This window comes from Phoca vitulina, unplaced genomic scaffold (genome assembly GCF_004348235.1).
Source record: "Phoca vitulina isolate PV1807 unplaced genomic scaffold, GSC_HSeal_1.0 scaffold10, whole genome shotgun sequence".
Lineage (NCBI taxonomy): Eukaryota > Metazoa > Chordata > Mammalia > Carnivora > Phocidae > Phoca > Phoca vitulina.
Window position 1 is genome coordinate 50,511,916 of NW_022589713.1, and position 27,209 is coordinate 50,539,124.

Consider the following 27,209-nt stretch of genomic DNA (forward strand, 5'->3'; position numbering starts at 1 on the left):
GAAACAACAACAAAACAAGTAATAAAATGGTAATAAATACATATCTATCACTAATTACTTTGAATGTAAATGGACTAAATGCTTCAGTCAAAAAACATAAGGTGTCAGATGGATTAAGGAAAAAAAAAGACCCATCTGTATGCTACCTACAAGAGACTCATTTTAGACCTAAAGATACCTGCAGATTGAAAGTGAGGGGGTAGAGAAACATTTATGACGTACATGGATGTCAAAAGAAAGCCAGAGTAGCAATACTTATATAGGACAAACTGGACTTTTTTGTTTTTGTATTGTTTTTATCCTGTTTTGGGTGTCAGGGTGGTACTGGCCTCATGGAATGACTTTGACTGTGTTCCCTCTCTTCCCTTATTTGTAGGGTTTTAATAAGATTTGTAATATTGTCATTAATTTTTAAAAAATGTTTGGTATAATCCACCAATGAAGCCATCTGGTCTTGGCCTTTTTTTTTTTTTTTTTTTTAAGATTTTATTTATTTGAGAGAGAGAGCATGTGCATGAGCAGGAAGAAGGGCAGAGGGAGAGCGGGGAGCCTGCTGCAGGGCTTGATCCCAGGACCCTGGGATCATGACCTGAGCTGAAAGCAGATGCTTAACCAACTGAGATACCCAGGTGCCTCTGTCCTGGGGGATTTTTGATTCCTAATTCAACTTTCATTCTTGTTATTGGTCTAAGAATTAGATTTCCTATTTCTTGGATTCAAGATTCATGATTCAGTTGTGGTAACTTGTGCATTTTTAGAAATTATCTGATTTTTTTCCAAGTTATCTAATTTGTTAGTATATAATTATTTATAGTAATGTTTTCACACTATGTATTTCTGGAGTTATCTGTTGTATTATTTTCTCTTCCCCTTCTCGTTTGGTTATTGAGTCTTCTTTCTCTTTCTCCTTCTTTTTTTTTTTTGGTTATGTGGTTAAAGCATTGCCAATTTTTATTTTTTTGAAAACTTGTCATTACTTTCAATGTTATGTTATTGTTTTTCTGGTCTCTATTTTATTTCTGATTTTTCTTTGTTGTTTCCTTCATCTACTAAAATTCAGCTAAGTTTCTTCTTTTTCTGGGTCCTTGTGGTGTAATGTTAAGTTATGGATCTTTTTTTTTTAATACAAGCATTTATAGCATAAATTTCACTCTAACATCTGCTTTTGCTGCATCCCATAGGTTTTGAAATACTGTTTTCTTTTTCTTTTGTTTTGAGACATATTTTGATTTACCATTTCATTTTTATTTGGCCCATTGCTTATGCAGTAGTGTGGTATTTAATATTTACATATTAAGTATTTAGTATTTGCACTACGGGTTTTCCAGCTTTGTTTTATTCTATAGTTTATTGTTTATTCTGTATTTTTGTACCATTGTGGTTGGAGAATATACTTGGTATGATTTCACTTTTCTTAAATTTGTAATATTTATTTTGTCTCTTTTATGTTATTCAACCAGGATTCTTCTGTTTGTACTTGAGGAAGATGTGTATTCTCTTTTTGGGGGTGGAATGTTTTATATATATTTTTTAGAACCAAGTATTCTGAAGTATGCTTCATGTAAAAAATGTTCTTATTGAAAAAAAAATAATAACTTTGAGGGTAGTCATTTAAAATAAAGCATATCAGATGAGAGGTGAGTGGGGGGAATGGGTGAAATAGGTGTAGGGGATTAAGAGTACACTGATCATGAGCACTGAGTAATGATATATAGAATTGTTGAATCAGGGGCTCCTGTGTGGCTCAATCAGTTAAGTGTCTAACTCTTAATTTTGGCTCAGATCGTTATCTCAGGGTCATGAGATTGAGCCCCAGCATGGAGCCAGCTTAAGATTCTCTCTCTCCCTCTCCCCGTCCCCACTCCACTCATTCACTCACTCACTCTCTCTTTGAAAAAGAATTGGTGAATCACTGTATTGTATACCTGAAACTAATATAACACTATATGTTAAATATACTGGAATTAAATAATAACAAAAAATGAAAAAATATTAAAGAAGTAAATAAATTGAACACTAAGACATACTGTTTGGTTGCTTTAAAGAGCTATGTAACACATTTTTCACAACAAATGTAAAAATTTGAATCTGATTATAGTGATAATCTAGAAGATTTTTTTGTATACCCAGGAATGTTATATACTAAAATGGCCACAACAGCACAGCATAGGGAATGTAGTCACTGGTATTTTTTTTTTTTAAGATTTTATTTATTTATTTGACAGCGAGAGAGAGATCACAAGTAGGCAGGCCAGGCAGAGGGAGAGGGAGAAGCAGGCTCCCTGCTGAGCAGGGAGCCCGATGCGGGGCTGGATCCCAGGACCCTGGGATCATGACCAGAGCCGAAGGCAGACACTTAACTGACTGAGCCACCAAGGCGCCCCACTGATATTTTTTTTTTTAAAGATTTATTTATTTATTAGAAAGGGAGAGAGAGCTGGGGGCAGGGGGGTGGAGGAGCAGAGAGAGAGAAACCAAGCACACTCCCTGCTGAGCAGGGAGCCTGACACGGGGCTTGATCTCACGACCCTGAGATCATGACCTGAGCCGAAACCAAGAGTCAGATGCTTAATTAACTGCACCAACCAGGTACCCTTGTAGTCACTGTTACTGTAATAGCATTGCATGGTGACAGGTGGTAGCTTCACTTGTGGTAGCAAAGCATAGTGTATAGATAAATTGAATCACTTTGTTGTACACCTAAGACTAATGTAACATTGTGTGTCAGCTATACTAAAAAATGTTTTTAGAAATAAAAAAATGGAAACAATGTATATTTGAAAATACAAATATATATACACACACATATATAAGGCCAAAGATTACAAGTAAAAGGATGAAAAAGATGCAAAAATCAGAAGTAAGCTGGTTGTTGCTATATTAATAACAGTCAAAGTAGATTTTGGCACAAGGATAATTTCTAGAAAGAAAGAGGATATTTCATAATGCTTTAAGGGTTAATTTATTAAAAATAAATAATCTTAAATGTATATGTATCTAACTACAAAGCTTCAAAATACATGAAACAAAGCTCAAGAGAACCAAAGGGAGAAAGAAACAAATCTACAATCATAGTTTTAAATAGCAACACCTCTTACTAATTGATAGAATTTGTAGATCAAAAATAATCAGTAAGGATATAAAAGATTTGAACATCACTACCAGCCAGTTTGACCTAATTGACATTTATCTAATGATACACTTCAGTATACAAGAATAGCAAAATGGCAAAAGTAAGTCCTTGTTAGTAATCATTTTAAATGTGAAATTATTAAGCCTACCAAATAAATGCAGACTGGCAGAATGGATTAAAAACCCAAAAACCCATGATCCAATTATGTGCTGTCCACAAGAAACTCTTGTTAGACCAAAGATAAATTGGCTGAAAGTAAAAAGATGGGAAAAGATTTTCTATACAAATAGTACTGATGTCATACAAAATAGACTTCTGATTTAAAAACAATAAACAAAGATGGTCTCTTATATTTTGATAAATGGTCAATTTCGCAAGAAGTTACAATAATTATAAACATATATGCACCAAACAATAGAGCCCCAAAATATATACAGCAGACTGACAGAATGAAGGATGAAATAGACATTTCTACAATAATAGTTGGAGATTTCACAACCATCATCATAACTATTATTTGTTGAGTACTCACTATTTGCCAAGACTATTCTAGGCATTTTACATATATAAACTCCTTTAACTCACAACAACCCTTGTGGCAGGGTTACTCATTATCCCCATTTTACAAAAGAAGAAATCATGGCATAGAAAAATTAAATGGACATACCCAAGGTAACAGAGAAGTACATGGTAGAACCTGGATGGTAGATTCGGTAAATTAGATTTGGTTATTAGAGGTTTTCTATTCAAACTTCTCACTGAAAGAAGTGATTTCTTTTTTCAACATTCCTGGTTCTGTGATCTCTGTAGCAGCACTGTGGATAGAGCATCACTACTTGAAAGTAAAACATTCTATATGGGCTATTCTAATTGCTACACAGTTCCTCCCTATGTTGAGTTGCGGTCTTGTAGCTTTGATTCACTGGTCTTTATAATAACAGAAAATAAGTCCATCCTTCTCACAGCTATTGAGGTATGTGAAGACTGTCATGGTGTCACTCACCACCACCACCCTCAACACCAATTGGAGACCTCAATCCCATACTTTCAGTGACATGGCAGTTAGCAGATCAATAAGCAAATAGACCTACTGGAGATATATAGAACACTCCACTGAACAATAGCAGAATTTGTATTCTTCTCAAGTGAACATGGAACTTATTCCTATGAAACCTATCCTGTTCTTCAGGGTAGACCTTATGTTAGGCCAGAAAAATAGTTTAATAAATTTCAAAAGATTGACTTCACATAAAGTACCTTCTCTTACCACAGTAGAATGAAGCTAGAGATAAAAACTGAAGGAAAACTAGAAATTTCACAAATATATGGAAATTAAACAGCACACTCTTCACCAGTGGGTGAAAGAAGAAATAAAAAGGATATTAGAAAATAATTTGAGGCAAATGGCATTGAAAACAACATATCAAAACTCATGGGATGCGGTGAAAGTAGTGATCAGAGAGAAATGCACTGTTGCATTTCTGGGTGGCTCAGTCGGTTAAGTGTCTGCCTTCAGCTCAGGTCGTGAACCCAGGGTCCTGGGATCTAGCCCCACAACAGGCTCCCTGCTCAGTGGGAAGCCTGCTTCTCCCTCTCCTGCTCCCCCTGCTTGTGCTCTCTCTCTGAAATAAAAATCTTTAAAAAGAAGAAAGATCTGTGGTGCCTGGGTGGCTCAGTCGGTTTAGCGTCTGCCTTTGACTTGGGTCATGATCTTGGGGTCCTGGGATCAGGCCCTGAGTTGGGCTCCCTGCTCAGCAGGGAGTCTGCTTCTTCCTCTCCCTCTGCCCCTCCCTACAGCCTATGCCCTCTTTCTCATTCTCCCTCTCAAATAAATAAAATCTTTTTAAAAATCCCAAATCAATAACCTAACTTTACATTTCAAGGAACTAGAAAAAAAGTAAATTATCCAATGAACACTGTGCTTAATGGAGCTTGGAATACAACAGGCACTTAATGTTAGTATCTCACTGTTAGAAGGTGGAGGAGGGTCAGGAATGTATCCTCCAGGTTAAGAAGGCACTTTAATACTGAAAAATGAAGCAAGCTACTCCATACCATTTATACAGAGGTTTGTTTTTTTTTTTAATTTAATTATGTTATGTTAGTCACCATACATTACATCATTAGTTTTTGATGTAGTGATCCACGATTCATTGTTTTCGTATAATACCCAGTGCTCCATGCAGTACGTGCCCTCCTTAATACCCACCACCGGGCTAACCCCTTCCCCTACCCCCCTCCCCTCTAAAACCCTCAGATTGTTTCTCAGAGTCCATAGTCTCTCATGGTTCATCTCTCCTTCCCATTTCCCCCCGTTCATTTTTCCCTTCCTTCTCCTAATGTTTTCCATGCTATTCCTTATGTTCCACAAGTGAGTGAAACCATATGATAATTGACTTTCTCTGATTGACTTATTTCACTTAGCATAATCTCCTCCAGTCCCATCCATGTTGATGTAAAAGTTGGGTATTCATCCTTTCTGATGGCTGAGTAATATTCCATTGTATATATGGACCACATCTTCTTTATCCATTCATCTGTTGAAGGGCATCTTGGCTCTTTCCACAGTTTGGCTATTGCAGACATTGCTGCTATGAACACTGGGGTGCATAGGGCCCTTCTTTTCACTACATCTGTATCTTTGGGGTAAATGCCCAGTAGTGCAATTGCTGGGTCAAAGGGTATCTCTATTTTTAATTTTTTGAGGCACCTCCACACTGTTTTCCAAAGTGGCTGTACCAACTTGCATTCCCACCAACAGTGTAAGAGGGTTCCCCTTTCTCCACAACCTCCAACATTTGTTGTTTCTTGCCTTGTCAATTTTTGCCATTCTAACCGGTGTGAGGTGGTATCTCAATGTGGTTTTGATTTGAATTTCCCTGGTGGCTAATGATGATGAACATTTTTTCATGTGTCTGTTAGCCATTTGTATGTCTTCTTCAGAGAAGTGTCTGTTCATGTCTTCTGCCCATTTTTTGACTTGATTATTTGTTTTTTGGCTGTTGAGTTTGAGGAGTTCTTTATAGATCTTGGATACCAGCCCTTTATCTGTAGTGTCATTTGCAAATATCTTCTCCCATCCTGTGGGTTGCCTCTTTGTTTTGTTGACTGTTTCCTTTGCTGTGCAGAAGCTTTTTATCTTGATGAAGTCCCAAAAGTTCATTTTTGCTTTTCTTTCATTAGCCTTTGGAGATGTATCTTGAAAGAAGTTGCTGTGGCCGATGTCAAAGAGGTTTTGATGGATTCCTGTCTCACACTGAGGTCTTTCATCTGTTTTGAGTTTATCTTTGTGTATGGTGTTAGAGAATGGTCGAGTTTCATTCTACTGCATGTGGCTATCCAATTTTCCCAGGACCATTTATCAAAGAGACTGTCTTTTTCCATTGCATATTTTTTCCTGCTTTGTCAAAGATTATTTGACCATAGAGTTGAGGGTCCATATGTGGGCTCTCTATTCTGTTCCATTGGTCTACATGTCTGTTTTTGTGCCAGTAGCATGCTGTCTTGGTGATCACTACTATAACTACTCTGTAATACAGCTTGAAATCAGGCAACGTGATGCCCCCACCTTTGTTTTTCTTTTTCAGCATTTCCTTGGCGATTTGGGGTCTTTTCTGATTCCATACACATTTTAGGATTGTTTGTTACAGCACTTTGAAAAATGTCATTGGAATTTTGATCGGGATGGGATTGAAGGTATAGATTGCTCTGGGTAGCATAGACATTTAAACAATGTTTATTCTTCCAATCCATGAGCATGGAATGTTTTTCCATCTTTTTGTGTCTTCTTCAATTTCTTTCATGAGTGTTCTGTAGTTCCTAGAGTATAGATCCTCTACGTCTTTGGTTAGGTTTATTCCGAGGTATCTTATGGTTTTTGGTGCTATTGTAAATGGAATCGTTTCTCTAATTTCTCCTTCTACAGTTGCGTTGTTAGTGTATAAGAAAGCAACTGATTTCTGTGCATTGATTTTGTATCCTGCCACATTACTGAATTGCTGTATGAGTTCTAGTAATTTCGGGGTGGAGTCTTTCGGGTTTTCCACATAACGTATCATGTTGTCTGTGAAAAGAGAGAGTTTGACTTCTTTTTTGCCAATTTGAATACCTTTTATTTCTTTTTGTTGTCTGACTGCTGTTGCTAGGACTTCTAGTACTATGTTGAACAATAGTGGCAAGAGTGGGCATCCTTGACGTGTTCCTGATCTTAAGGGAAAGGCTCTCAGCTTTTCCCCATTGAGGATGATATTCACTGTGGGTTTTTCATAGATGGGTTTTATGAACTTGAGGAATGTTCCCTCTATCCCTATACTCTGAAGAGTTTTAATCAGGAAAGGATGTTGTATTTTATCAAATGCTTTTTCTGCATCAACTGAGAGGACCATATGGTTCTTCTCTCTCCTCTTATTAATGTGTTCTATCACACTGATTGATTTGCGAATGTTGAACCACCCTTGCATCCCGGGGATAAATCCCACTTGGTCATGGTGGATGATCCTTTTAATGTATTGTTGGATCCTATTAGCTAGGATTTTGTTGAGGATTTTGGAATCCATATTCATCAGGGATATCGGTCTGAAATTCTCCTTTTTGATGGGGTCTTTGCCTGGTTTGGGGATTAAAGTAATGCTGGCCTTATAGAATGAGTCTGGAAGTTTTCCTTCTGTTTCTATTTTTTGAAACAGCTTCAGGAGAATAGGTATTATTTCTTCTTTGAATGTTTGGTAGAATTCCCCAGGGAATCCATCAGGCCCTGGACTCTTGATTTTTGAGAGGTTTTTGATCACTGCTTCAATCTCGTTACTGGTTATTGGCCTATTCAGGTTGTCAATTTCTTCCTGTTTCAGTCTTGGCAGCTTATAGGTTTCCAGGAAGGCCTCCATTTCATCCAGATTGCTCAGTTTATTGGCATATAGTTGTTGATAATAATTTCTAATAATTGTTTCTATTTCCTTGGTGTTAGTCGTGATCTCTCCCCTTTCACTCATAATTTTATTAATTTGGGCCCTTTCTCTTTTCTTTTGGATAAGTCTGGTCAGTGGTTTATCGATCTTATTAATTCTTTTAAAGAACCAGCTTCTAGTTTCGTTGATCTGATCTACTGTGATTCTGGTTTCTAATTCATTGATCTCTGTTCTAATCTTAATTATTTCTCTTCTAATGCATGGCTTAGGCATCGTTTGTTGCTTTATCTGTAGTCCTTTAAAGTGTAAAGTTAGTTGGTGAATTCAGGATTTTTCTGTTTTTTTTTGAGTGAGGCCTGGATGGCTATGTATTTCCCCCTTAGGACCGCCTTTGCAGTATCCCATAGGTTTTGGACCGATGTGTTTTTGTTCTCATTGATTTCCATGAATTGTTTAAGTTCTTCTTTGATTTCCTGGTTGACCCAAACATTCTTGAGCAGAGTGGTCTTTAGCTTCCAAGTGTTTGAATTTCTTCCAAATTTTTTCTTGTGATTGAGTTCGTTTTAAAGCATTATGGTCTGAGAATATGCAGGGAATAATCTCAATCTTTTGGTATCGGTTGAAACCTGATTTGTGACCCAGTATGTGGTCCATTCTGGAGAAGGTTCCATGTGCCGTCGAGAAGAATGAGTATTCTGTTGTTTTAGGGTGGAATGTTCTGTATATATCTATGAGGTCCATCTGGTCCAGTGTATCATTCAAAGCTCTTGTTTCTTTGTTGATTTTCTGCTTAGATGATCTGTCCATTGCTGAGAGTGGAGTATTGAGGTCTCCTACAATTAACGTATTGTTATCAATATGACTCTTTATTTTGGTTAACAGTTGGGGCGTAGATATTTACAATTGTTAGATCTTCTTGTTGGATAGACCCTTTAAGAATGATATAGTGTCCTTCTGTGTAACTACAGTCTTCAGTTTAAAATCTAATTTGTCGGGACGCCTGGGTGGCTCAGTTGGTTGGGCGTCTGCCTTCAGCTCGGGTCATGACCCCAGGGTCCTGGGATCGGGCCCCGCATCAGGCTCCCTGCTTAGCCAGGAGCCTGCTTCTCTCTCTGCCCCTCCCCCCCACTTGTGTGCACTCTCTCTCTCTGTCTGAAATAAATAAATAATTTTTAAAAATCTAAAATCTAATTCGTTTGATATAAGAATTGCTACCCCAGCTTTCTTTTGAGGTCCATTGGCATGGAAGATGGATCTCCATCCCTTCACTTTCAGTCCGGATGTATCTTTAGGTTCAAAATGAGTCTTGTAGACAGCTTATGGGTGGGTCCTGTCTTTTTATCCAATCTGCAACCCTGTGCCGTTTTATGGGAGCATTTAGGCCATTCACGTTGAGAGTGATTATTGAAAGACATGAATTTATTGTCATCATGTTGCCTGTGAAGACCTTGTTTTTATAGATTGTCCTTGTTTATTTCTTTTCTATATCACTCTTGGGGTCTTTCTCCTTTTATAGAACTTCCTGTAATATTTCTTGCAGGGCCAGCTTAGTGGTCACATATTCTTTCAGTTTCTGCCGGTCTTGGAAGCTCTACGTCTCTCCATCCATTCTAAATGAAAGCCTTGCCGGATAAAGTATTCTTGGCTGCATGTTCTTCTCATTTAGTACCCTGAATATGTCTTGCCAGGCCTTTCTGGCTTGCCAGGTCTCTGTAGATAGGTCTGACGTTATTCTGATGTTCCTCCCTCTGTATGTAAAGAATCTCTTCCCCCCTAACTGCCCTTAAGATGGTTTCCTTGGTTCTAAGATTTGCGAGTTTTACTATTACATGCCGGGGTGTTGGCCTGTTTTCCTTGACCGTGGGAGGGGTCCTCTCTGCCTCTAGGACACGAATGTTTGTTTCATTCCCCAGATTAGGGAAGTTCTCAGCTACGATTTGCTCAGATATATCTTCTAGTCCTCTCTCCCTCTCCACCTCCTCAGGGATTCCCCTCAGGGATTCCAGTCATTCTACATTGGAACATTTCATGGTGTCACTTATTTCTCTGATTCTATTTTCAGGGATTTTGAGTTGTTTTTCTGTGGCCTCCTCTTTTCCCTTTTTATCTATTAATTGGTCTTCTGGGTCACTAATTCATTCTTCTGCCTCGCTTACCCTAGGTGTTAGATTATCTAGATTGGATTGGATCTCATTAATAGCATTTTTAAGTTCTGCCAATTCAGCTTTCATTTCTGCCCTTAGAGACTCTGTGTTGCCATTAATTGATTTCTCTGTTCTAGCTGTTGTCTTCACAGTTGCTAGCCTGAATTCCATTTCTGACATCTTGGTTATATCTGAATCCATTTGTAAATCTGTGGCAGAAGTCATAGTCTCTGAGTCTTTCCTATTTTGGGGGTTCCTCCTCCTATAGTCATTCTGTTGAGGGTGGGTGAGGGAATGTATAGAGTCGAAATTATTGACCACAATGCAAGCAAGATGCACCTGTTTTCCAGGGACCTTAGGGATGCTGGCCTCTTATTTTCCCAGGCTGTCTTCTGGGGGAGGGGCCTGCCGCCTGTTACTCAGGCAACCCTGTTTGGGCAGAGTTGTGCTGCCCCCTTTGGCGGGGGATGGGCTCTGTGGAAACCGGTTTTTTGGGGCTTTTGTTCTCTGGCGGCTTTCCCTGGTGGCTTTCCACGTCTCTTCTGAGAGTCAGAGGAGAAGAGACCATTTCCAACCCTCTGCCTCAGAGCAGAGAGATCGCAGTCTGTTCTTCAGTGAGCTCTCCAGGCCACACTATCTCCATTTCTGTCTGTGCTGCTATAAACTGCAGCGTCCTGGGCTGTGCGCCCCTCAGCAGTGCTCCCAGCCCTCGCCTCCAGGTCGGGGCAGCTCTCTGCCCTTTGTGCTTCTAAAACCGCCAGCTGCCCCCAGTTCGCATGCGCAGCCCCGCCGCTCCGGGTTTCCATCTGAGGGGCTGCCCTAAAGTCCTTTCCCCGCGGCTGCCGGTCTGCGAGTCTGTGTCTGGTCCCCAGCATGGGAGGCTATCACTCACTGGCGATGTAGGATCTCCATGGCCAGGCTCCCTCCCACTGCCATTTATCCTCCGATATCTGACCAGAGTCACGGCTCCCCGCTTCGTACCTCGAAACCAACCGCCTGCAATATTCTGTTTGTAGAGATCCAGATCTATCTTCTTACATCTCAGACTGATTTCACGGGTGTTCAGAGTGGTCTGGTAGATATCCAGCTCAATTCCGGGGACCAGTTGGAATAGGGTCCCCTACTCCTCCGCCAGCTTTCTCCCCCTCCCTATACAGGGTTTTATTCAGGGTCACTTGCTGACAGGGTATTGGGCCAGCAGGTGGATGGAGGATCCAGGGTACTACACCCCCATTCTCCACCCAGCTTGGACCTCAACCCACAGCTTTTTTAGTGCAAGAGCTATGGTGGTGTGGTCACAGGGTAATCTCTAGTGACGCCATTTGTGTACTAGAGGATCTGTACTTGTTACCTAAAGTGGTGCCACCTGTGTGCCAGAGCAGGCTGTCTACTAGTTATCTAAAGTGGCACCATCTCTGCACCAGAGGGGAGAACAAGATGCAGGGCCAAAGATGAAGCCAGTGTTGTCAGCAATCTTATACTCATATGTACACCACTAAAACTAATCATTGGAAGTATTTTAAAAATGAATGTAGGATACTATTTACAGCATTCTTTTCATTTTTGCAGTTTGCTTTGATGGATTACGGTATATATGGGTTTTTTATTTGTTTTTATTTATTTGTTTATTAAAGATTTATTTATTTGACAGAGAGAGACACAGTGAGAGAGGGAACACAAGAAGGGGGAGTGGGAGGGGGAGAAGCAGGCTTCCCACTGAGCAGGGAGCCCGATGTAGGGCTCGATCACAGGATCCTGGGATCATGGCCCAAGCTGAAGGCAGATGCTTAACGACTGAGCCACCGAGGTGCCCCTGGTATATATGGGTTTTTTAATCCATTTTTAAAAATGAGAGATTATAGGGGTGCCTGGCTGGCTCAGTCAGTGGAGCCTGTGACTCTTGATCTCAGGGTTGTGAGTTTCAGCCCCACATTTGGTGTAGAGATTACTTAAAAATAAAATCTAGAAATAGATAGAGATATTACACACATACTGTGAATTTTACCCATTTAAAATATACAGTCCAGTTTGTTTCAGTATATTCACCAAGTTGTATCTTCATCACAACTAATTCAAGAACATTTTTATAACTCTAAAAAGAAACTACATCAGCAGTCACTCTCTCGTCTTAGGTGACCACTAGCCTTAATTCTCTCTCCACGGATTTGTCTTTTCTGGATGTTTAATGTAAATGGAATCATACAGTGTGTGGCCTTTTATGTGTGTTGTCTTTTATGTAGCGTGTTTTCAAGGCCCATTCCTGTTGTAATATATCAGTCTCCATTCCTTTTTATTGCTGAATAATCTTCTATTGTATGAATATACCACATTTTGATTATCCATTCATCAGGTGATGAACATTTGGATTGTGTTTACTTTTTTGGATACTGCTGTGAACATTCATGTACAAGTTTTTGTTTGGACACTTGTTTTTATAGGTAGTGATGATTGGAATTGCTAGTTTTATATGGTAGCTCTATGTTTAACTACTAGACTATTTCCCAAAGTGGTTGCAACATTTTACTTTCCAGTGTATGAGGGTTCCAGTTTCTCCACAATCTTGCCATTGTTATTATCTTTTTTATTTTATCCATCCTTGTGGCTGTGAAGTATCTCATTATGGTTTTGATTTGCCCTTCCATAATGACAAATTATGTTGAACTTATTTTTATGTGCTTATTGGCCATTTGCATATCTTCTTTGCAGAAATGTCTATTCAGATCTTATGCCCATTTTTTAACTGGCTTATTTTTCTGTTTGTTGCATTGTAAGAGTTCTTTATATATTCTGGATATAATTCCCTTATCAGATACGTGATTTGCAAATATTTTTTCCTATTTTATGGATTTTCTTTTCACTTTCTTGATGGTATCCTATGACACAAAAGTTTTTAATTTTGATGAAATCCAATTTATTTTTTCTTTGGTTGCTTGTACTTTTGGTGTCATATTACAGAACCATTATGTAATCCAAGATCACCAAGATTAATGCTTATTTTTTCTTTTAAGGGATATAGTTTTAACTCATATTTTTTTAGGTCTTTGATCCATACTGAGTTAATTTTTTAATATAATGTGAGGTAGGGATACAACTTTATTGTTTTGCATGTAGACATCCAGTTGTCCTGACACCAGTTGTTGAAATACATTTCTTTCCCCTCATTGAATGATCTTAGTGCACTTGTCCAAAATCAATTGCTTGTAAATATAAGGGTTTATTTCTGAATTATTCTGTTCCATTGATCTATATTTCTAGCCTATGCCAATACCATGATGTTTTAATCACTGTAGCTTTGTAGTAAGTTTCAAAATCAGGAAGTGTGAGTCCTCCAACTTTTCAAGATTATTTTGGCTCTTTTGGGACCCTTGCATTTCTATATGAGTTTTAGGATCAACTCTTCAATTTATTTTTTTTTTTAAGATTTTATTTATTTGACACAGAGAGAGAGAGCACAAGCAGGGGGAGTGGCAGGCAGAGGGAGAGGGAGAAGCAGGCTCCCTGCTGAGCAGGGAGCCCAATGTGGGGCTCTATCTCAGGACCCTGGGATCCTGACCTGAGCCGAAGGCAGAAGCTTAACTGACTGAGCCACCCAGGTGCCCCTCAACTTTTCAATTAAAAAAAAAAAAAGGACAGCTGGGATTTTGATAGAGATTTCATTAAATCTATGAACCAGTTTGAGAAATGTTGCTAAACTTAACACTCTTAAATCTTCGAATTCGTGAACATGAGATGTGTTTCAATTTGTTTTCTTTAATTTCTCTCAACAGAGTTTTTTGTATGGGTTTTCAATATATAAGTCTTGTATTTCTTTACATTTATTCCTAAATATTTTATTCTTTTTGATGCTGTTGTAATTGAGATTTTTAAAAAAGATTTAGGGGGAGGGGCAGAGGGAGAGGGAGAGAGAGAATCTCCAAGCAGACTTCCTGCTGCACATGGAGCCTGACACAGAGCTTGATCCCAGGACCCCAAGCTCATGACATGAGCCGAAATCAAGAGTTGGTTGTTCAACTGACTGAGCCACCCAAGCGCCCCATAAGTGAAATTGTTTTAATTTCATTTTTAGGTTGTTCATTGCTAATGAAGAGAAATACAATTTATTTTTATATAAATATATTGCATATTTGTATATTGTATCACTAAACTCGTTCATTATTTCTAATGGTTTTTTTATGGATTTCTTAGAATTTTCTATATACAGGATTAAGTCATCTGTGAGTAGAAGCTGTTTACTTCTTCCTTTCCAGTCAGGATGTCTTTTATTTATTTTTCTGGCCTAATAGCCTTGGCTAGAACTTCTAATACAATGTGGCATAGAAATTGCTGTGTCACATTTTTATGAAATGGTGATGGGGTACAAACTCCTTTTATACCCATTAATATTGAAGGACGGTGGCTTCATGAAATTAGTATCGTGTATGTAGGACACTAATTGGCACTGTTATGATCATGTAACTTTTTTTTTTAGTTGACGAACATTTTAACAGTGTCCTTGTTTTTTTTCTTTTAGGTTTTCTCAAATAATGATGAAGGCCTTATTAACAAAAAGTTACCCAAAGAACTTCTCCTAAGGTAAATGTAGATAAACTTTAATGAACTCAGATTTGATTCAGTCATCAAGTTCCAAGACAATCTTCTTTCTCACTATGAGTCCATAGCATAGAAAAACAGACAGAATTAGCCTAACTGACTTTTTGTTTTTGTTTTATAGAATGCTGTTCAGCTTGTTGTTAAATTTTACTTGGTCTAATCCAGAATGTACTAAGTATGTACATAGCATTGGTCTGGATTCTTTTTGTAATGTGGTAAGTATTGTAATAATCTTCAGTAGGTGCCATTGTTTTGGTATCAGTAGATAATTCTCAATGTAGTCAATAACATGAGGAGAGATTATTGTTAAGGTTGTGAACTCCTGAAGTCCCAGACAGACATTTAGATGTTTTCTGATAAACAAGTTTTAAAATAAGTATGGTTATATGTTCTTACGGAGCACTTAAAATGCTCAGTCCAAATATTGATATATTTTTGTACATCTTATGAGAATTATGTGCTAAGTGACAGTGAGTACTGTAAAACATAGTTTTTGTCCTGTATTTCTGGCATCACTGAATATACAGTAAATGGTGTTTTGATTGTCATTTTACAAATAAAACTATCAACCAACGTTTGTTGATCCCAAGGCACTGCAGTTTCCTTTAGTACTCTGCAATCATCGAAGAAATCTTGTTTTAGTTTTGGATGTTCTATTTTAATTGTTTACAAGTAATTAATACGTGTATACGTGGTAATCTTTGAGTGGCATTTCCCAAAGTCTTCTCATATCACTGATGTTCCACAAAACAGAGCAAGTTTTGTGATCAAATAAGTATGGGAAACACTGGGATAACAAAACCAATTTCTTTACTGCATGACTTCTCAGGGCCTTAATAGGCTAATACACATGATGATACTCCCAGACTGGTAGTCGTGGCATTTCAAACTTACTGACCATGGAACTCTTTTAATATTCCATATTAATTCCATATTCTGTGGAAAAAATTTTGGGAAATGCTGACATAGAGTAAGTGATTGACCAGATGACTCCATTCCCTTAGCTTCTTTGTGGTAGTGATCACATTTGAGGGGCTTCAGAGGGTGTTCCATTAGTCATCAGGTGTTGTTTGATATTGTTGTCATAAAGTCATTTTACTCAGTTAATAAAAAAGAAAATTATGTCATGACAGGATCACGAAAAATACAGCAATAATATTTTATTTCAATAAAACAAATACTTGTTTGGATAAGAGAGAATATTCTTTGGCATTTTAGACCCTTATAAAGTTAAGAAAGTAGTAACAAGAAGGGAATGATATGTTTTTCGTATAAACCTGGGAGGTCTTGATCAAGCACAGTGAGCTGTTAGAACCAGCATGGCTGGGTTAGGATAGGCAGGCTGTTACTACACAAATGGAGGGGATGCCATCCACAACAGATGACAAAGTTCATGGTGTCCCCTGGAATTATGCAGTGTTTCATTCTTGGTCTGAACTCTTTCTAGCACAGACATCAAGCTGTAATATGAACATGTCCTTCTTCCTCTGGAGAATCTACCAGCTTCAGGCCGATCCATTATTAGTCATTCAACACTGGGGTGTGATTAATCTCCACTCTTCCCATGAGTACTACTGCTATCTGTGACTCAAAGCTGCTACCTTAATATTTTCGCCTTCGGTAGGGTTAGCTTTGACACTGTTCTCAGCCTTGGAATAGTTTCTATATGCTGACAAAGGGGGAGGGATTATATCACTTTCTGTGCTAGTGTGATTTCTGAACTGCTATTTTAGAAGTTTTAGTTCTTTTAAAGATCCATGATGGACCCAGCTGTTATGAATCCTGCAGTTACAGGTTTTGAATCATGCCACAAAGCTCATACAGGGATCCATTTTAAAAAATAATTGCCATTTGAGACCGAATGTTCATAACATGTCTATTCATAGATTTGTATTCCCACTTCTGCTCTTATTTTGGAGTCTGTGAGTGGAATTTAAATTTTAAAGTACTGTCTCTACAGGTCTTCTCTGACTCGTGAGTCTCAAAATTAACTCTAACCAACCATGGTATTTTAATGTTTGTTGGCCTTTAAATCATTTCTGCCATTTTACTCTCAGACTTTACATTCTCAGTAATAGTAGATCTTTCCTGTCCTTTTGCTCCTTTCTGAGCAAAATTTTGAAGAAGGGGTTGAGCCAATTTACCCAAGTAGCCATCTTCATCATCCCTTATGGAGCTAAAGTCTTGATTATTTTGCTCATTTAAATGATGTCTTCATACTTTCAGTCTGTCCTTGGCTTACATTTTACTTCATATTGTAGACTTCTTTGTGACAGTGCAGACTTCCTATTCTTGTTAAATTCTTATTCATCCTCCATCTTACTTCATCAATAGAGGTGAATTCTTTGACTTTATGATAATCTTATTTACTTGCAGCCAGGACATCTTGTGTCTGCTGTTTTGTTTTGTTTTTTAAGATTTTTTTTTTTTATTACTTGTCAGAGGGTGCACAAGCAGGGGGAGTGGCAGGCAGAGGGAGGAGCAGACTCCCCGCCGAGGAAGGAACCTGATATGGGACTCGATCCCAGGATCCTGGGATCATGACCCGAGCCGAAGGCAGCCGCTTAATCGACTGAGCCACCCAGGTGTCCCATGTCTGCCGTTTTTTACTGCATCTGTTACCACCCTGTTAAATTCTCTACTAGCTTCCATTACTGATCACATCGGGCAAAGTCTCAGCTTTGGCTTCCGCTTTGGAACCATTAACAAGCACAACCTAGAATTATGTGTTTCTTTTCATCTTTTTACATCACTTTGAATCAACTCAGAAAAATCTGTGAGGTGGTTTTTCATCTGATCATCTTATTGCTAGTTTTAAGACTACCCAATATTGTTCCCAGATTCCTTCTATCACCCCATCTTTACTTTGTTACTTAATAAGTTTTTACAATTTTGCTTTTTCTACCCAGCTTTCATTCATAAATTGAGGGTACTCCAGTTCTTCCTCTCTACCCTTTAGGCTCACACAATTCAACAGCTTGTAATTTTACTCTTCCTGGGGAGTCAGTTATATAATGCTTATAACATTATAACAATGGGAATCTTCAATTTGTTGAAATCTATATATCTCTTAGTGAGTTGGGTTGTCCTTACATTTTGTCCTCATTGTTATTCTCTGTATTACTTTTGGAGCCAGTGTTGGTTGAGATTTCAGCTCTCCCCATTTACTATTTGTGTGACCTTAAAGTGACTTAATACTCTGTGGGCCATAATTTCCTATATCTATAAAATGGAGATGATAATAGTTCTTACTGAATGGGGTTGTTGCTAGCTCTTAGAGGGCCTGGCATTTAATGAATGCTAAATAAATGTTAGCTTTTAATGTTAATTAATATCAATTTTAGATGCCTGAATTACTTATTAAATGCTATGTGACAATGTAGTCAGTTTTAATGCAAACAACTGATAAAAGCAAGCTGTCCTGATATGGATCTCAGCATATGCTACTGCTAATAATCTCAGTAAAAAACCTGGTTAATAAGTCAGTGTAACCCAGTGCTTCATTTCATCACTCTGGACAAATTCAGTCTCAATGGAAATTGCACACTACCAAATGATATTAAACTGACAACTACTAGGGCTTAGGCAGGTTAGTGGTAGTGGTATGACAACTGGTGATTAGTTCGTATTATAAAAAGTGTAGTTTCTTGCAAGGAACCATTCCTCTTTTAAGAAAAGAAATCTTATGTGAATTGAGTATTGGCCTAAAGTTCAGACTGTAAATTTTAATATTAACTTTTTGACCTTAAGTTTTTATTTCTATTATGGTTGCTTTCAGATGTTGATGATGAAATGAAAACACATGTAAACTACCGTACATGAGATCGGGGGTGCTACATGCAGTAAATATTTTAAAACATTCAGAGAAGATAAAGCTCTTGTTAGTAATAAATAATAATGAAAGAAATCTCTTATTAGACACATTTTTAAAAACTGAAATCATTATTTAGGTCATTTTCTCTCCTTGTAAAATTTATGTGGACACATGACAGAATTAAGTACTAGTAGTGTTTGTTGGCTTGATGAAGGGAAGGTTTGATTACCCTCAACAGGAGAGCTGAGCCTAATAATTCTAAGCAAATGAAATCAACTACACAATTACATATATTTGGCAGTTTTACTAGTTTGGTAAGGAAAATTGTAAAATGACTAGTGCAAAAATTTTCAAATTTTCCTTTTCTTAAAATCATAAACCAATTCCATGAGTGAAAATAACTGTAGTTTTTGTTGCAGTCGTTAAGTTATAGCCCAGTGCTTATGTATAATTGTGGGACCTTGGGGAGCGGTGCAGTGAAGGGCTCATTCCTGGTTGGGGCAGCATTGAGTGGTGTTCTTGCCTGCTGGTTGGTTTCAACATTCCACGGGTTTTTTTCAAGGACTGTTGCATCCACCTCCTGCTGTCTGTGATGCCTTATGTATATTCCAAGGCAGCCTAACAGGTAAGATGCTCTTTTGGGGGTACATACTGCAAATTCAAGTTTAAGCAACTAAGCAGGTTTTTCTTTCTCGTTAAAGAATTTTTGCATTCGTTCATTTTTATTGCTTTTCACTTTGCATGAGGCAATACACGACTGAATTAATGTGTGTTGAAATCAGATGCAGAAGCTTAAAGGCCCTTCCTTTTCATTACCTCTGTATACTATTATGTACTGTTTTAGGGTTGGCATCTAAGTCCAAATCCTGGCAGAAGCAAATTTTCCTTTGTCTAGGTTGGGGTTGTAGTTATACATTAAAAGTCTGTTGATGCCTTTGGATTTTTTTTTTTTTAACCTACATTGAGGTGGCATCAAACACCAGTAAAGCTCCACAGATAGGAATGGTAGAACTAATACATTCTTTTCCAGAGCTTCATCCCTGGAAAGTTATGTTAGAGACCTGTTAAATTAAAAACTGTGAATTCAGAAGTTACAATAGAAAAAGACTGGTAAATTTGACCCTATGAATAGTAAAATACATCCAGATATGTATACCATACTACAGATACAGAGAGCACAGTGGTAGCACAGTGGTGGGTATTTCACCAATTAGAATGCACATTATAAGCAGGGGCTACATTCTTCAATGCACAAATAAAAACCTCTTAAAAATTATTAGGTAATAAGGTGGATTATTATTAAAAGAGCTTGAAGAAAGTATGAACAAAGGAAGAAATACAAATGGCCAATTTGTATAGTACTCAATCAGGCCCATATTTAAATAGAAATCAAAATACTGAGATATTACCTACCTGACTGGCAAAACCCAAAAGGTTGATAATACTAGGTTTTGGTAAGGAGATAGAAGGCAGACACTCTAAGATACTTTAGAGGTGGGAATATAAACTGCTCGAGTCATTCTGTGGGGCCACTGGGGGGAAAATCTTCAAAATGCTAAATGTACATATTCACAAATTCCATTTCTTAGAATTTACTAATAGATATATTTGCAAGACACATATACAGGGATGTATATACCAGGGTGTATGGATGATTACTACAGCTTTTTTTTTTTTTTTTTTTTTTTTACTTAAATTGAATTACAGAATTGGATTACTCACAACTCTTGGTTAATCCTACATTTCATCACTGATCCATGCATTGCCTTTTCCCCCTCCCTACTTTTTCAAGAACTTTGTATTTATGATTCCTTTCTTTAAAAGTTTTTTTTATCTTAAGTATATTTGACTAAATGGTTACAGTGTTTACTTTTGCTTGTTTATCAACTTTGTAAAAAAAAAAAAAGTGTATCTTCTGAGACACGGTTTTCACTCAAAATTACGGTACTAAGGTGACCCATGTTGCTTTGCTTGGCTATTACTCATTTTACTGCTGTATAACATTCTATTGTGTGAATGTGTCAAGATTCACTTATTGATTGTTCTTTTTTTTTTTTTTTTTTTAAGAGTTTTATTTAAGAGAGAGCACGTGAGAGAGCACAAGTTGGGGGGAGGGGCAGGGAGAGAGGGAGAAGCAGGCTCCCCACAGAGCAGGGAGCCCGATGTGGGGCTCAATCCCAGGATCATGACCTGAGCCGAAGGCAGATGCTTAACCAACTGAACCATCCAGGCACCCCTTATTGATTGTTCTTTGATAAATACTTGGGTTTCCAGTGTTTTGTTAATAAAAACAGTGCTGCTGTGAATATCCTCATAGATGTCTCTTGGTACAAATATACAGAAGTTTCCCTAGGAGTGAGATTGTTGGGGGTCATAAGCTATACAAATAATCAACTTTATTTTAGTAATATTGTTTTTCCAAAGTGGTCTTATCAGTTTACCTTCATACAATGAATAAGAGCCTCTGTTGAGTCACTCTAACATTTAGTGTTGCTACATGTCTTAAGAGTAGAATAGCATTTCATTGTATTCTTTATTTGAATTTCCCTGAATTTTGGTAGTGTTGAGCATCTATTTATCATTACATGTATTTCCTTTTGTTTGAAATATATGTTTTGCCTTATTAGGTTGTTTCTTATTGATTTGCCATTGGGTTTTTTTCCCTCTTGTTCTTAATATACTGTATCTTCTGTATTTGTATTTTTTTCTCCATCCAATTTGCCAAATAGTGCCTGAATTTAATAGTCTTTACAAGAGGGCAATTTGGGGTTTTAATGATCAAAACTCATATTTTATTCACTGTAATTATTACACTTTTCTATTTTGTTATTTCTTTATCTTATCTTTATATTACTAATTCTGCCTCTCTCCTGCCTCAAACCTTTCCTATTACTTTTAGCATAAAGTCCATTTAAATTGTTATGACCTAAATTATTCTCCCAGAAATGTGTACTTATTAACTCTTACTCTGTCCCATCTCTCATTCTTTTCCAGTTTCCTTGTAAATTCTGGTGGTTCTGAATTAGCGCCAGTCCCTGAAAGTATCATTCTCTAATTTGTTCTCTCCAGGGCTCGTTCTGCTTCTTGAAAATGTCTGTCTTTTGCTTTACCCCTCTTTCACTTAGTTCAGCCTAAGGCTTTCCCCGAGTTTGAGGCTATGTTCTCTCCCTCTTGAGTGTGCTTATAGATTTCCTTTAAGCATTTTGTAACTTCTGGCGTTTGACCTGGATTTTATGTACCATAACACAGTAAACCTAGCTTTTAAAATAATTTATATATGTATTTGATACGTAACATTACGTTAGTTTCAGGTGTACGGTATAATGATTCAGTATTTGTGTATATTGCAAAACAAACATCACAACAGGTCTAGTTAACATCCATCACCATATATAGTTACGGAAATTTTTTTCTTGTGATAAGAACTTTTAAGATCTACTTGCTTAGCAACTTTCAAATATTCAGTGCAGTATTATTAGCTATAGTCACCATGCTGTACGTTACATCCCCATGACTTAACTGGAGTTTGTACCTTTTGACCCCACTCACTCATTTTGCCTATCCCTTTGCCCCCCACCCCTGGCAACCACAAATCTGTTCTCTGTATCTATGAGCTCAGTTTTTGTTTTGGATTTCACATATGAGTGAGATCGTACAGTATTCATCTTTCTCTGTGTGACTTATTTAATTTACCATAATGTCCTCTAAGTCCATACATGTTGTTGCAAATGGCAAGATTTTCCTTTTTTTATTGCTAAATAATACTGCATTTTATATATATACTCCACATTTTCTTTATCCATTCATTTATAAGCAACTTAGGTTTGCTTCCATATCTTGGCTATTGTAAGTAATGCTGCAGTAAACATGCGGGTACATATATCTTTTCAAGTCATTTTCATTTTCTTCAGATAAATACCCAGAACTGGAATTGTTGGATCATATGGTAGCTCCATTTTTAATTTTTTGAGTAGCCTTCATACTGTTTTCCACAGTGGCTGCACCAATTTACATTCTCACAAACAATATATAAGGGTTCCTTTTTCTCCACATCCTCACCAACACTTACTATTTTTTGTCTCTTTTTAAATTTTATTTTATTATGTTATGTTAGTCATCATACATTACATCATTAGTTTTTGATGTAGTGTTCCATGATTCATTGTTTGCGTATAACACCCAGTGCTCCATTCAATACGTGCCCTCCTTAATACCCATCACCAGGCTAACCCATCCCCCCACCCCCCTCCCCTCTAAAACCCTCAGTTTGTTTCTCAGAGTCCATAGTCTCTCATGGTTCGTCTCCCCCTCTGATATCCCCCCCTTCATTTTTTCCTCCTACTATCTTCTTTCTTTAGCATATAATGTATTATTTGTTTCAGAGGTACAGGTCTGTGATTCATCAGTCTTACACAATTCACAGCGCTCACCATAGCACATACCCTCCCCAATGTCCATCACCCAGTCACCCCATCCCTCCCACCCCCCACCACTCCAGCAACCCCCAGTTTGTTTCCTGAGATTAAGAACTCCTCATAGTGAGATCATATACTTGTCTTTCTCTGATTGACTTACTTCGCTTAGCATAGTATCCTCTAGTTCCATCCACGTCATTGCAAATGGCAAGATTTCGGTTTTTTTGATGGCTGCATAATTTTCCACTGTGTGTGTGTGTGTGTGTGTGTGTGTGTGTGTTACATCTTCTTTATCCATTCATCTGTTGATGGACATCTTGGCTCTTTCCATAGTTTGGCTAGTGTGGACATTGCTGCTATAAACATTGGGGTGCACGTACCCCTCTGGATCACTACATTTGTATCTTTGGGGTAAACACCCAGTAGTGCAATTGCTGGGTCATAGGGTAGCTCTATTTTCAACTTTTTGAGGAACCTCCATACTGTTTTCCAGAGTGGCTGCACCAGCTTGCATTCCCACCAACAGTGTGGGAGGGTTCACCTTTCTCCACATCCTCGCCAACATCTGTTGTTTCCTGACTTGTTAATTTTGGCCATTCTGACTGGTGTGAGATGGTATCTCATTGAGGTTTTGATTTGTATTTCCCTGATGCCGAGCGATGTTGAGCACTTTTTCATGTGTCTGGTAGCCATTTGGATATCTTCTTTGGAAAAATGTCTGTTCATGTCTTCTGCCCATTTCTTGATTGGATTGTTTGTTCTTTGGGTGTTGAGTTTGATAAGTTCTTTATAGATTTTAGATGGTAGCCCTTTATCTGATATGTCATTTGCAAATATCTTCTCCCATTCTGTCAGTTGTCTTTTGGTTTTGTTGACTGTTTCCTTTGCTGTGCAAAAGCTTTTTATCTTGATGAAGTCCCAGTAGTTCATTTTTGCCCTTGTTTCCCTTGCCTTTGGCAATGTTTCTAGGAAGAAGTTGCTGCGGCTGAGGTGGAAGAGGTTGCTGCCTGTGTTCTCCTCTAGGATTTTGATGGACTCCTGTCTCACATTTAGGTCTTTCATCCATTTTGAGTCTATTTTTGTGTGTGGTGTAAGGAAATGGTCCAGTTTCATTCTTCTGCATGTGGCTGTCCAATTTTCCCAACACCATTTGTTGAAGAGACTGTCTTTTCTCCATGGGACATTCTTTCCTACTTTGTCGAAGATTAGTTGACCATAGAGTTGAGGGTCCATTTCTGGGCTCTCTATTCTGTTCCCTTGATCTAGGTGTCTGTTTTTGTGCCAGTACCATACTGTCTTGATGATGACAGCTTTGTAATAGAGCTGGAAGTCCGGAACTGTGATGCCGTTAGCTTTGCTTTTCTTTTTCAACATTCCTCTGGCTATTCGGGGTCTTTTCTGGTTCCATACAAATTTTAGGATTATTTGTTCCATTTCTTTGAAAAAAGTGGATGGTATTTTGATAGGGATTGCATTAAATGTGTAGATTGCTCTACATAGCATTGACATTTTCACAATATTTGTTCTTCCAATCCATGAGCGTGGAATATTTTCCATTTCTTTGTGTCTTCCTCAGTTTCTTTCATGAGTATTCTATAGTTTTCTGAGTACAGATTCTTTGCCTCTTTGGTTAGATTTATTCCTAGGTATCTTATGGTTTTGGGTGCAATTGTAAATGGGATCAACTCCGTAATTTCTCTTTCTTCTGTCTTGTCGTTGGTGTATAGGAATGCCACTGACTTCTGTGCATTGATTTTATATCCTGCCACTTGACTGAATTCCTGTATGAGTTCTAGCAGTTTTGGGGTGGAGTCTTTTGGGTTTTCCACATAAAGTATCATATCATCTGCAAAGAGTGAGAGTTTGACTTCTTCTTTGCCGATTTGGATGCCTTTTATTTCTTTTTGTTGTCTGACTGCTGTGGCTAGGACTTCTAGTACTATGTTGAACAGCAGTGGTGATAGTGGGCATCCCTGCTGTATTCCTGACCTTAGGGGAAAAGCTCTTAGTTTTTCCCCATTTAGAATGGTATTCGCTGTGGGTTTTTCATAGATGGCTTTTATGATATTTCATAGATGGCTCTATCCCTACACTCTGAAGAGTTTTGATCAAGAAAGGATGCTGTACTTTGTCAAATGCTTTTTCTGCATCTTTTGAGAGGATCATATGGTTCTTGTTCTTTCTTTTATTAATGCATTGTATCACATTGATTGATTTACGGATGTTGGACCAGTCTTGCAGCCCAAGAATAAATCCCACTTGGTCATGGTGAATAATCCTTTTAATGTACTGTAGGATCCTATTGGTTAGTATTTTGTTGAGAATTTTTGCATCTACGTTAATCAGGGATATTGGTCTGTAATTCTCCTTTTTAATGGGGTCTTTGTCTGATTTTGGGATCAAGGTAATGCTGGTCTCATAAGATGAGTTTGGAAGTTTTCCTTCCATTTCTATTTTTTGGGACAGTTTCAGAAGAATAGGTATTAATTCTTCTTTAAATGTTGGGTAGAATTCCCCTGGGAACCCATCTGGCCCTGGGCTCTTGTTTTTTTGGGAGATTTTTGATTACTGCTTCAATTTCCTTAGTGGTTATGGGTCTGTTCAGGTTTTCTATTCCTTACTGGTTCAGTTTTGGTAGTGTATACATCTCCAGGAATGCATCCATTTCTTCCAGATCATCTGATTTGCTGGCATATAGTTGCTCATAATATGTTCTTATAATTGTTTGTTGTTCTTTGGTGTTGGTCGTGATCTCTCCTCTTTCATTCGTGATTTTATTTACTTGGGTCATTTCTCTTTTCTTTTTGATAAGTCTGGCCAGGGGTTTATCAATTTTATTAATTCTTTCAAAGAACCAGCTCCTAGTTTCGTTGATCTGTTCTACTGTTCTTTTGATTTCTATTTCATTGATTTCTGCTCTGATCTTTATTATTTCTCTTCTGCTCAGTTTAGGCTTTATTTGCTGTTCTTTCTCCAGCTCCTTTAGGTGTAGGGTTAGGTTGTGTATTTGAGACCTTTCTTGTTTCTTGAGAAAGGCTTGTACTGCTATGTACTTTCTTCTTAGGACCACCTTTGCTGCATCCCAACGATTTTGAACAGTTGTGTTTTCATTTTCATTTGTTTCCATGAATCTTTTTAATTCCTCTTTAATTTCCTGGTTGACCCATTCATTCTTTAGTAGGATGCTCTTTAGCCTCCACGTATTTGAGTTCTTTCCGACTTTCCTCTTGTGATTGAGTTCTAGTTTCAAAGCATTGGGGTCCGAAAGTATGCAGGGAGTGATTCCAGTCTTTTGGTACTTGTTGAGACCTGATTTGTGACCTAGGATGTGATCTGTTCTGGAGAATGTTTCATGGGCACTAGAGAAGAATGTGTATTCTGTTGCTTTGGGATGAAATCTCCTGAATATATCTGTGAAGTCCATTTGGTCCAGTGTGTCATTTAAAGTCTTTATTTCCTTGTTTGGTCTTTTCCTTAGATGATCCTGATCAAAAGAATGCCATTATTACCTCTATCATATATTCTATTCTCTAATAGTTATATAGTTAGTCTTTATTCTGTTCCATTAGTTAATTTTCTGTGTGCCAATACACACAGAAGACATCTGTATTTTGGGGTGACTAGGGTCTTTAAATTTATTTCTCATTGTTTTTATCTGATTTTGGAATTAATACAAGCCTATAGAATTGAGTTATGGAGTATTCAGTCTTTTCCTGCTCTCTGAAATAGTCCGTGTGTTTTGGTTTAACCGTTATTTGAAAGTCTGATAGAACTAAAATTCTAAAATTGTCTGAGCCTAGAATTTTCTCTGTGGGAAAATTTTTAACTAATTTGATATGAGTAGGATTTTTTAAGCTTTCTATTTTTTCTTGAGTCACTTTGGTAGTTTCATTTTTCTAGGAATTTGTCCATTTTGTCTGAGTTTAAAATTTTGTTGATAGGTTTTTTTTTTTTGAAAGGATATTCTGTCCCACTGTGTCTTATTTATTTATTTATTTATTATTCAAATGTTAACATACAGTGTTATATTAGTTTCAGGGGTACAGTATAATTCAACAATTTATAAATTTCTCAGTGTTCATCAAGATAAGTATATTCTTCATTCCATTTATTTTACTCATCACCTCACCCCCCTCCTCTCTGGCAACCACCAATTTGTTCTCTGTATTTATGAGTCTGTTTTTTTGTTTGTCTCTTTTTTTCTTTGTC

At 37.6% G+C, this 27,209-nt stretch overlaps 1 protein-coding gene across 4 annotated transcripts in view; it reads left to right on the plus strand.

Annotated features, from left to right (window-relative positions):
• FBXL2 (F-box and leucine rich repeat protein 2) overlaps nucleotides 1-27,209 on the plus strand; it is a 140,237-nt gene that overhangs the window by 17,916 nt on the left and 95,112 nt on the right. For 2 of the 4 annotated variants that reach the window (XM_032409075.1, XM_032409078.1), the window contains exons 2-3: nucleotides 14,692-14,753; nucleotides 14,893-14,986. Coding sequence is in view for 1 of the 4 variants with exons in the window: in XM_032409074.1 (XP_032264965.1) it covers nucleotides 14,692-14,753 (62 nt within the window). In the remaining 3 variants the exon portion in view is untranslated. The other 2 variants (XM_032409074.1, XM_032409076.1) reach the window with 2 other exon arrangements.